The sequence below is a fragment of the Gastrolobium bilobum genome, unplaced genomic scaffold, assembly GCF_033153095.1.
Source record: "Gastrolobium bilobum isolate Gb01-03AN ecotype WA unplaced genomic scaffold, APGP_CSIRO_Gbil_v1 utg21994, whole genome shotgun sequence".
NCBI lineage: Eukaryota > Viridiplantae > Streptophyta > Magnoliopsida > Fabales > Fabaceae > Gastrolobium > Gastrolobium bilobum.
Window position 1 is genome coordinate 130,030 of NW_026896998.1, and position 12,043 is coordinate 142,072.

At 34.7% G+C, this 12,043-nt stretch overlaps 1 protein-coding gene across 1 annotated transcript; it reads left to right on the forward strand.

Annotated features, from left to right (window-relative positions):
- Positions 1–238: 238 nt before the first annotated feature.
- On the forward strand, positions 239–10,496 carry LOC133303275 (ABC transporter G family member 36). The gene is made up of 23 exons (XM_061503161.1): positions 239–475; positions 703–1,077; positions 2,046–2,255; positions 2,411–2,495; positions 2,645–2,804; positions 3,019–3,095; positions 3,170–3,223; positions 3,994–4,084; positions 4,552–4,853; positions 5,755–6,353; positions 6,512–6,672; positions 6,753–6,862; positions 6,946–7,099; positions 7,202–7,354; positions 7,552–7,724; positions 7,809–8,141; positions 8,236–8,526; positions 8,617–8,700; positions 8,791–8,924; positions 9,018–9,245; positions 9,361–9,532; positions 9,627–9,881; positions 9,987–10,496. Exons 2-23 carry the CDS (start codon positions 719–721, stop codon positions 10,257–10,259), a joined length of 4,458 nt encoding a protein of 1,485 aa, XP_061359145.1. The 5' UTR covers positions 239–475; positions 703–718; the 3' UTR covers positions 10,260–10,496.
- Positions 10,497–12,043: the final 1,547 nt, after the last annotated feature.

Consider the following 12,043-nt stretch of genomic DNA (forward strand, 5'->3'; position numbering starts at 1 on the left):
ATGATTTACAAAATATTTTAATTTTCTTTTATTGGCATCATTCGTTTTACAACTAATCTTGCAATAAAATTAAGAGTTACGACACTTCTGCCACCATTGGAATATTTCTCTTGCCGGTCTCTCTCTCTCTCTCTCTCATTAAACATTTATCATTTGTAGATTACATTACTAATATACTATATATAACCCTTTCTAGTTTCTTCATACCAGAAACTGTGTTACAGTTCAGTGGTGTACTGTGTATCATTTTCAAACCTCTCTCATGAGTGGAAAACAGGAAAAAGAGAAGAAAGAAAAGAAGAGGGAAAGATTTGCAGAGAATAGCAATACACAGACTAAAAAAGTGAAAAGGCCTTAGATAACTTCCAAGTTTCCACAACCCAACAACCAACCTTCCATATATTGAACAGATAATTTTTCTTTTGAGGTCCTTGTTCTGTTCTCTTAATCCTAAAAAGTAACCCAGTACATTCAAGTAAGTATTTGCACCTTGCAGCTTCCTGTTCTTTTATTTTTGGTTGATTTCAAATATAGAAAAAAAAAAAAAAAAACTAGTGTTTTCTTTTGTTTACATAGTTGGTTTCAACAGTATTTTTTTTTAAAAGCTAGATTAGAACCATGCTTTCTGCTATTGTTCTGTCTTCCACTGAAACCAAACAAGTTCCTTAGTGTGTTTTTGCTCATCTTTGAAATCCACTGCAGAAAAAGGAGAGAAAAAATGGATGGGAATTTAACCAGAAGCATAAGTAGGAGCTTAAGCAGGTCAAGTTGGAGAATGGAGGGAGTGTTTGCAAGTGGCAGGTATTCTCGAAGGACTTCAACTGTTGATGAGGATGAAGAGGCTCTCAAGTGGGCTGCCATAGAGAAATTGCCCACCTATGACAGGCTTAGAACAAGTATCCTCCAAACTTTTGCGGACGGTGATGATCATGCTCATCCAAACAGATTGGAACACAGGGAAGTCGATGTTCGAAGGTTAGATGTCAATGAAAGGCAACAGATTATTGACAAAATCTTCAAGGTTGCTGAAGAAGATAACGAAAAGTACTTGAGGAAATTCAGAAACAGAATTGAAAAGTAAGTTCCATCTTTCATGTATCATGCATGGTCTTCTGCAACTCTTCTAAGATAGTTCACAAACATGTTTGTTAAGTATCTTGGTTGCCTTATATCATTAAAAATATGTAAAATTCAAGTCTTATCCTCAAAATTTTAAATTTAAGGAACACTCTCCATATAAATGACCTTACTTTCTTCTGCTTATTTCAGACCTGCACGATTTTGATTAGAGTATACATTTTCTTTTTCATGTAACTTATTTATGGTTTCTTTCACGTATCTATAGAAAATAAAAGTGAAGGTTAGCTTATGATACGGATTTGACTTTCCTTTTGGCTAGCAAGCTAAATTGCAACATTTTTTTTTATATTTAAGTGTGCACATGACGGTTGATTTGTCATATTAATTGGGTGTCTTTGTTATTTAATCAAAACAAACATCAAGAAATATGGTTTTAAGGAGATGGCAATCAGTACCGTGTAGAGTAAGGTAACTAATAAAGAAACGGAAGGGAATCAAAATATTCAATAATGCATTATTGAAGAGTTAGGGAATAAAAAAAACGGTGTCCTTGTTCGAGTGAACAATAGCAAGCAAAGGAATTAATAAATAGCTTATTCATATGATTGAAAATTGCTGGCTCCTCTGTGCGCGCGAGGCAGAGGAATTAGAACTAACACGGGGGTCACAACTGAATTAAATATCTTAAGAATTTTAAACAGCTATGTTATCTTCTACCTTTGTAAATCAAGGACCAAATTTGATACTTAACATAGTTGAAACAGTGTAGATAACGAATTTAAAGCTTACTTTATCGGTAATGTTTTGAAGCATTATGCAATTGACTATTCTGCAAACAAATTAATGCTCCTAAGTGATATTTACACATGCTTATAGATACACTCTTCTCCAACATATTGTTTCCACACCCATACTTTTATGTAACAATCATTTTTCCACTTGGTATTCAATTCTTCCAATTGCAGGGTTGGTATCCGACTCCCAACAGTAGAAGTGAGGTTTCAAAGTTTGACTGTTGAGGCTGATTCCTACGTTGGAAGCAGAGCTCTCCCAACCCTACCAAACGTTGCATTGAACATGTTTGAATCAGCCCTCGGCATATGTGGGATTAGTACTACAAAGAGAACAAAGCTCACAATTCTTAAAAATGTCTCCGGCATTATTAAACCTTCAAGGTACCTACCTCTAAGTTGTCATTATTAGTGTGATTGGAACAATCTTAGTAGAATATTGGAACTTGGAAGGCTAGTTGACCTTATTATATAGATTTATTATTATTGTTATTATTATTAAGGTTAGTTAGTATAACCCTACTTGTTGTTCTGTACAGGATGGCTCTTTTGCTAGGTCCCCCTTCTTCAGGGAAAACGACACTTTTGCTGGCATTGGCTGGAAAATTGGACAGCAGCTTGAGGGTAGACTCCAACCCTATCATTTTCTTGATTAAACTATTATTAGAAAGAAAATGAAAAATATCATTCTCTTTGTATCACGTGGAATTGAATAACAGTGGTAATGTATAAAGAGTTATTAAACTATAGGTGTTTGGTTTTGTATGAAACAGGTAAACGGAGAGATCTCTTACAATGGATACAAGCTTAATGAGTTTGTCCCTAGAAAGACTTCAGCCTACATTAGCCAAAATGATGTACATATTGGAGAAATGACCGTAAAAGAGACCTTGGATTTCTCAGCTAGATGCCAAGGAGTTGGGACACGATATGGTAATTTAATCAACAATTTTCAGTAAAACCCTCATCAAATTTTTGTAATGACGGCCAAATAATTTACATATCACATATATTTTTGCATATCCCAACTTTAATTACAAAGTATGAATCTAGTAATGAAATTTAATAACCGTCATAACAATCTATTAACTCAATCAGTTAACATTTTTGCTTTTTGCTTTTCTTTTAAAAAACAATGTTAATGTAGACCTATTAGCCGAGCTTGCTCGAAGGGAAAAGGAAGCTGGTATATTTCCAGAGGCAGAACTTGACCTTTTTATGAAGGTAAGTAACATTCAATAATTATCTCAACTTGTGTTAATCTATGGAATAGTTCTCACCATCTTCAACATTTTTAGGCTACCGCAATGGAAGGAACAGAAAGTAGTCTCATTTCTGACTATACTCTCAAAGTAAGTTGTTTCTTTTCTCAAAATTTCTGTTTACGTTAGAGAGAGAACGAAATGGACACAGATAGTTAAAAGTTCACTTTGACAAATCAGATATCTCCTCAAAAAGTTTCTTTTCCAAAAACTGACCCTCACCCACTCAAAATATTTTTGGTGTATCCATCCATTCAGTACATTTTTTTTATCAAATATAATAAAAATTAACACTTTTATACTAGCTTTGACTTTATTATTATTTTCATTCCTATCCTATATTTTTTCTATTTTTGATAACGGAGTATGTACTTCTTATATACCTAAAATGAGCTTCTCACCCTCTCAGCTGACTGCTTCCATGTTCCAGTGGGCCCAGCATAATGACTGCTTTTATATGTGGATTACAGGTTTTTTTAACGTGCTCCAGATCACGTTAAAATTTGATGGTCTTTTATTATAAAAGAAAATTTTCTTTTCATTTATATATTTTTTTTTAAATCTTCTTTCAATCTTTTTTTTTTCTTTTATTGAAAAAGGAGCTCATGCTCCCGGCTGATAATAAAAGAGCTCGTGAATTCCCTAATACCTATACTAAAGTCATAATTGATGAAGAACACGATTGGATTCGATTAATTTTAAGAGAAAAATAATTTTTTTATAAAAAAAATTCAATACATTTTTTTTTTATTGTAAGTGACTTTAAATATAGAATCCAAATAATTATTGACAATACAGGGCCTAGTGGTTTGATTATGTTATAATAAATGACCTTTTTTATTGCTTGCTGTATGAAACAGATATTGGGTCTTGATATTTGCAAAGATACCATTGTGGGTGATGAGATGCACAGGGGTGTATCTGGTGGCCAAAAGAAGCGTGTAACCACAGGTAAGAACAAACAAAAAAAACCAAAATCTTGTTTTTTTTTTTTCTTAAAATTTTTTGGTTCCACATTATTGAGAACATTTTTTTTATTTCTTTTTCTCGCCTAGTGTTATTAAGTCAAAACTTTAACCCTATATTTGAATGGGTTTAATTTAATAAACTCATACAGAAGTGACAGGTAATGTACGATCACTATATTTTTATTTGGACTAGGTCCTTCTCCTTCCTTCTTTATATACTGAATTTTTAAAACCTTGCTTACACCATACATAATTTTCATTACCTTGACTTATTAGCGAATTTCCAATATAAAAATAATGGTCAGCATCTTCGTTTAGCAAATGTCATTATCCTTTCAGATAAATTAATAAATAAACATATAATAAAATATTAGAATGTCCAATTTAGATTATAACTAGGCAAGGTTCAACTGATATACATACAGTGACATGGGTTTTGATTTTGTAAAGGGGAGATGATTGTTGGGCCCACAAAAACACTGTTCATGGATGAGATATCAACGGGTCTTGATAGCTCAACAACATATCAGATAGTGAAATGCTTCCAGCAGATTGTACATCTCACAGAAGCAACAATCTTCATGTCCCTGCTTCAACCTGCTCCTGAGACGTTCGATCTCTTTGATGATATCATCTTAATATCGGAGGGCCAGATCGTTTATCAGGGCCCACGTGAGCACGTCATCGAATTCTTTGAATCATGTGGGTTTAGATGCCCTGATAGAAAGGGTACCGCAGATTTCTTGCAGGAGGTATTTGGGCCCTAACATTTTGCTCCTGACCAGTTAATGGGCCTTAATTTTTATAGCCCTTATTTTTGGAAACATGACAATGTCATTAAAAAATAATAATTGTTGTAACAAAAAAAAAATTTGTTTACCATAAAATAAAATAATTGTAATAAGAAGGCGATAAAAGATAACTAAAATTGATTTTATAAACAGAATAGATTATGCATGGGATTATCGTTTCTCTGAAATATGAGATAAAGTTATCTTCTGCAATTCAGAAACGACATTATCTTGGGAATTTAAGGGAAAAAAAATACATGGTATTTTAATAAGAAAAAAATATTTGCCCTTTTAAATAACACAACTTGTGTCATTTCACTCTCACAAAGAAGTAGGACCCACATCTTTAGATTTTTTGTCCACTCTCTTTCCTCCTTTATTTATCTATTTCTCTCACTTAAAATGACACAATTTTACATACTTTAAAATGATACACATTTTTTCCTTTTAATAAACATTTTATCTCAAGTTGCACAAGAAATAATTTTTTCCATTATTTATACAGAAAAAATATTTATCATTTTAAAAAACACAACTTTATGTCATTAAACAATTGTGTTTTGGTACATATCTAGTAGCATCTTGTATTCTTTATCCTTCAGAATACGCTCTCTTTCTCTCTTTTCCTTAATTTTGTGGAAGAGAAATAATGTAAAAGATTACAAATATATACCAATTAAAATTATATAAATGAGAAATATTTTTTCCTATTTATATACTATAAACCATAACTATATAGAATAAATAGGCATTAGTTTATTTGTAGTGGTAATTTTCAGACAAATTATTGTAAAAGAGGTTATTTCAATTTGGAAAAAGAACAAGGATGAGAAAGTAAAAGACAGTTGTTAATGTTGTACAGGTTACTTCAAGGAAAGACCAGGAGCAATACTGGGCAAACAGAAGCCAAGGATACCGTTATGTTTCGGTGAACGAGTTTGCAAACAGGTTCAAGCAGTTCCATGTTGGGATGCAGCTTCAGAGTGAGCTCTCAGTGCCATTTGACAAGTCAAGTGGACATAGAGCAGCTCTTGTTTACAAGAAATATACAGTCTCCACAATGGCACTTCTTAAAGCCTGTTGGGACAAGGAATGGCTACTCATCAAGAGGAACTCCTTTGTCTACATATTCAAGACAGTTCAGATTATCATTATTGCTCTCATATCCGCGACTGTGTTCTTTAGGACCAAAATGCATAGAAGAAATGAGGATGACTCAGGTGTTTACATTGGTGCAATTTTGTTTGCCATGATCATGAACATGTTCAATGGCTTTTCTGAGCTGCCACTCACAATTGCAAGACTTCCCGTGTTCTACAAGCACAGAGACCATCTTTTCCATCCTCCTTGGACTTACACACTCCCCAATTTCCTCCTAAGGCTCCCCATTTCAGTGTTTGAGTCTATTGTTTGGGTTGGTATTACATACTACACCATAGGTTTTGCACCTGAAGCCAGCAGGTAATTAACTTCAATTTCCATTTTTCATATTTTGGTTGTGGCATCTAAACTCATTTTTATGTTTTTCATAAAACAAAGCTAACTTTGATTATATTATTGATTCCAAAGATTATAGTACTAAATGAGCATTTTGGGGCCTAATCAAAACTTACTTTCAGGTTATTCAAGCACTTGTTGCTGGTGTTTCTTGTCCAACAAATGGCAGCTGGTATGTTTAGGGTCATATCAGGAGTTTGTAGGACAATGATTATTGCTAACACTGGTGGAGCCCTCATGCTCCTTCTTGTTTTCTTACTTGGAGGTTTCATCCTTCCTAAACGTAAGTGACTGTTGAAAATTGTCACCAAAATAATATTTGTTCAAAGAAAGTGCTCGTTGCTTAATACTTAATGTTAACAGGTAACATTCCAAATTGGTGGGAGTGGGCCTACTGGGTTTCGCCACTTTCATATGCTTTCAATGCCTTTTCTGTGAATGAAATGTTTGCTCCGAGGTGGAGCAAACCGGCGGTAAGTAGCATTAGAAGATGAAATTGTGATTAAAAGGCTTAACATGAAACTTATTTCTAACTTGGAACTTTCCTTGTTTGCAGTCTTCAGATAATTCAACCACATTGGGTTTAGCTACATTGCATAACTTTGATGTTTTTGCTGAAAAACGATGGTACTGGATTGGTGCAGCAGCTCTTCTGGGTTTCGTTATTCTTTACAATGTTCTCTTCACCCTTGCACTTATGTACCTTAATCGTAAGAGCTTACCAAACTTTCTAGTGAATTACCTTCTTTCACTCGCTGTTTAGTGTTAACAAAGCTTTTGTTGACATTGTCTTGTATTGTCTGATTCACTAGCTATTGGAAAGAAACAAGCAATTATATCTGAAGAAGAAGCAAGCGAAATGGAGGGTGGTGGAGACTCCAGGGAAGAACCCAGACTTGTAAGGCCAGAGCCCAACAGAGAGTTACCCCTTCGATCATTATCTTCTGCTGATGGAAACAACACAAGTAAGTATGAAACTAGACAACTTTTCAACTTCAAATGTGTTAAAAGATATATAAAACCATTAATGTAGCCTCACCCAACAGCCTAAGCTTTCTGGTTGAATTGGTTTTTTACAGAATGATTTAGCTAAAAGTGTACTTTTGTTGATACATTGTGGAGTGTTGTTAATTAAGGTTGTCTTGCACATTAACAATTTCAGGAGAAGTAGCAATGCAGCGAATGAGCAGCAGAGGTATTCCAAGTGGATTAAGAAATGCTGATCCAACGCTTGAGTCAGCCACTGGAGTTGCCCCCAAGAGAGGAATGGTTCTACCTTTTCAACCACTTGCAATGTCTTTTGATAGTGTTAATTACTATGTGGACATGCCCGCTGTAAGAACCCCATTACCTTTTCAATTTAACTTTACACCATAAATAATCAATGGTTACCAATGAAGGCAACTTCAACAATGACAGGAAATGAGAGAACAAGGAGTGACAGATGATAGGCTACAATTGCTTAGGGAAGTAACTGGTGCCTTTAGGCCTGGAGTTCTAACTGCTCTAATGGGAGTTAGTGGAGCTGGAAAGACAACTTTGATGGATGTTTTAGCAGGAAGAAAGACAGGTGGCTACATTGAAGGAGAAGTTAGAATCTCTGGGTTCCCCAAGAATCAAGAAACCTTTGCAAGAATTTCTGGATACTGTGAACAAACTGATATCCATTCACCCCAAGTTACTGTCCGAGAATCTTTGATTTATTCTGCTTTCCTTCGGTTACCTAGAGAAGTCAGCAATGAGGAAAAGATGGTAAGAAATAAGCATTATATCTTTTTTCATTCAGCTCCAGATAAAGATATATAAAATAGTGAAATTTACATTTCAATTGTTTTGATCTTTTCAGAAATTTGTGGACGAAGTGATGGATTTGGTTGAGCTGAATAATCTCAAGGATGCTATAGTTGGGCTTCCAGGTGTTACAGGATTGTCAACCGAACAGAGAAAGAGGCTAACAATAGCTGTTGAGCTCGTTGCTAATCCTTCAATCATTTTCATGGATGAACCCACTTCAGGTCTCGATGCAAGAGCAGCAGCCATTGTTATGAGGACAGTTAGAAACACTGTCGACACTGGAAGAACAGTTGTCTGCACAATTCACCAGCCTAGTATTGATATCTTTGAAGCCTTCGATGAGGTACCAACGAATTTGTTAATCTGTTTATGTCATGTGCTTCTCTTTATCTCCATGGCTCTCTGGAAGTTAAATATTTTTCTTGTGAACCAGCTGCTGTTGATGAAGAGAGGAGGGCAAGTGATATACTTAGGACCATTAGGAAGGAATTCACACAAGATTATAGAATATTTTGAGGTATTATAACAAATTGGTTATAGTATTTTGATAAAGTCCTGTAACAAGGGGTTCAACATCTAATTCAATGTTCACTCCTTGGTCATATAGGCAATAGCAGGTGTCCCAAAAATCAAGGATAAGTACAACCCTGCTACATGGATGTTAGAGGTAAGCTCTATGGCAGCTGAAGTTCGGCTTGGAATGGACTTTGCTGAATACCACAAATCATCATCTTTGCATCAGTAAGTCTACAAAGAGCTAGCTAGTATATCGATGTTGTCAAGTGTGTATGCATTTATTTACTGGTTTGAGCTTACATGCGTGCTTATAAGCAGGCGAAACAAAGCTCTTGTAAGAGAGTTAAGTGTACCTCCTCCTGGAGCAACAGATCTGTATTTCACCTCTCAGTTTTCTCAAAACACTTGGGGACAATTCACATCATGTATATGGAAGCAGTGGCTGACATATTGGAGAAGTCCAGATTATAACCTTGTCAGATATTTCTTCACCTTAGCTGCAGCTCTCATGGTGGGGACAGTATTTTGGAAAGTTGGCAAAAAAAGGTTTGGTGCTGCTTCCTATGATCAAATGAAATTGAAATCTAACCCCATTTTCCAACCATTTAGTTCTGGATTTTAGCTATATTTTTTTTTTCTTTTTCTTGTCATATTTGTACAGGGATAGTTCAAGCGAGCTGAACATGATTATAGGAGCACTTTATGGTTCTGTCTTTTTTGTTGGTGTTAACAACTGCCAAACTGTTCAGCCAGTGGTTGCCATTGAAAGAACAGTATTCTATCGAGAAAGGGCTGCTGGAATGTATTCAGCTTTGCCTTATGCCATTGCACAGGTTAATTAGAAGATGGGTTTACTTTAGAGAACTGTTTTATTTTCTAGTATGTGTTTGCTTATTATGCTGACATTAATTGTTGTTTCATTTGAAGGTTATTGTTGAAATACCATACGTGTTTTTTCAAACTATATATTTCGCGTTCATAGTGTATGCTATGGTGAGCTTTGAATGGAAAGTCGAGAAGGTCTTCTGGTTCTTCTTTATCAGCTTTTTCTCCTTCTTGTACTTCACATATTATGGGATGATGACTGTTTCCATTACACCAAACCATCAAGTGGCATCAATCTTTGGAGCAGCATTCTATGGACTCTTCAATCTCTTCTCTGGTTTCTTTATCCCAAGACCGGTGAGTACTATTCTAGTTTTGTTTATTGTACAAAGCACATCAATGTAAGAATTTATTCGTCATCTTTACTAACATAATTGCTCTTAACAACTTTTGTCATTTCAGAAAATTCCTAAATGGTGGGTTTGGTATTATTGGATATGCCCAGTAGCATGGACAGTGTATGGATTAATCGTCTCACAGTATAGAGATGTAACGACAGGCATTAGTGTGCCTGGGAATGATCAACGTGTTCCTATCAAAGAGTTTATTGAAAAACATTATGGGTACAAACCAGACTTCATGGGGCCAGTTGCTGCTGTTTTGGTCGGTTTCACTGCCTTCTTTGCCTTTATATTTGCCTACTGCATCAAAGCACTGAACTTCCAAACAAGATAAAAAGAAAACAAGAGAGGCTAAATTAGTGGAAAATGAAGTTCTGCATGTTCTACTAGTGAAAGTGCCTTCTGTGTATATAGCCAAGGGCAACAAATTTTATACTTGATGATAGACAACTACGATAATTTTTCTGGCAAGTTTTGAGGATCATTTATTAAATTTAAATCATGTTGGTCATGTAATTTTTATATTGGTTTGCTCTCTAAGATAATTCATATTGGATTTTTCCAGTTTATGGCATAGAACATGAAAAGTACTTTTTGCGGTTTTGCAACTACAGAATGCGTGGATGTTTTATTAGGATCAGGACTAAAAAACTCTTGCACCTTAAATATGTGATAGGTGACTGGTTGGGTTGTAGAAACCATTGAGTCAGAACTATTTTGGATAGGTGCAAAGATTAATTGTCATGTGCATAAGATAAACTTTTCATTAGCATAATTCAGACAAATCATCTTTTTGTTTATATCAAGGATATGGTGGAACTAGAATAACGAATGGACCGTTGAAATTGACATGCTTGTATTAAGCTTGAGCCCCAATGAACTTGGGTTAGCCCATTCGATCTAGCAAGCCCTGGTTGAGCCTGGCTGACTACAAAATTCAATCCAACCCAATATCAGCCCAGCCAACTTATTTGCATGATAATGTTTTATTTGTGGGAGTTATTAATCTCATGTTGCTTGAGATAGTTTTTTCATGTGTCCGAGATGAATTTGTGGGAGTTATTAATCTCATGTTGCTTGAGATAGTTTTTTCATGTGTCCGAGATGAATATGTGGAGTCCACACTTTAAAACAAAAAGAAAAAGAAATGGAAAAAACTGGCACAAAATTCGATGAATGTATAAAATGAGATAATTATCTCCAACGAAATGAGATAAATATTTCCCTTTATTTATAAGGTTTAATATTTCTCCTTTGAGAAAAAAAAATTCAAACTTATATAAAAATAATAAATTAGTGGGATTTATCCACTTTTACGTGTCTTTTTTCCTGGATTATAACAATTACTTAATGTCTTTTTTTCCTCTCTTTTTGTTGTGGGAAAAAAATTCTATACCTATGGAACGCACTTATGAATTTGTGGTGCAGCATGGCTGATGGCCCACCCTTCTCACGTTCATTTTCAGGACGCAGCGACCTGAACGTGGTTTATCTTTGCCCGCAAAACTATGAACTATACATTTTAACGGTTCTCACCTTCAGCATTCCCTTTGTTGGCCAAAATGCTCAAAGGTACTCGTTTTCAAGTCACTTTCTTATGACTTTGAAATGGTTGGTTATTTCATGCTTGCTCTTAGAATATTTGTTATGCTCTAATTGATTATTTATCAAGTTTAATTAAAAGTAGGTTAATTTGTGACTTATATGAGAGAAATTATAGTTATTAAGTGATTTTTATGTTTATGCATATTATGTATTTCTGAATTAATGTGTCAGTAATAATCAGTATGGATATAAATTTATCGATTACAATACAATGATTATGATCACACTGTTATATATTTCAACTTTCTTCTTACAAAAAAAAATAAAATAAAAATATTTCCATCTTTCAATGAGAATTTTAACTATTTCAACTCCCACCTACCAGCCCACTAGCTACCACCAACGCTTTTCCTTTGGTATACTGTTTGGGTAGACTCTTGCTTGACTTTCCGAGAAATAATTTATTTTAAACGACACGTGAAAGGAAATTTCCCTATACATACTTTTGAAGAAATCAGAGAAAGATACCGTATCCATTTTTAAAGAGATAATTTCGGTCGGTGAGTTGAGTAT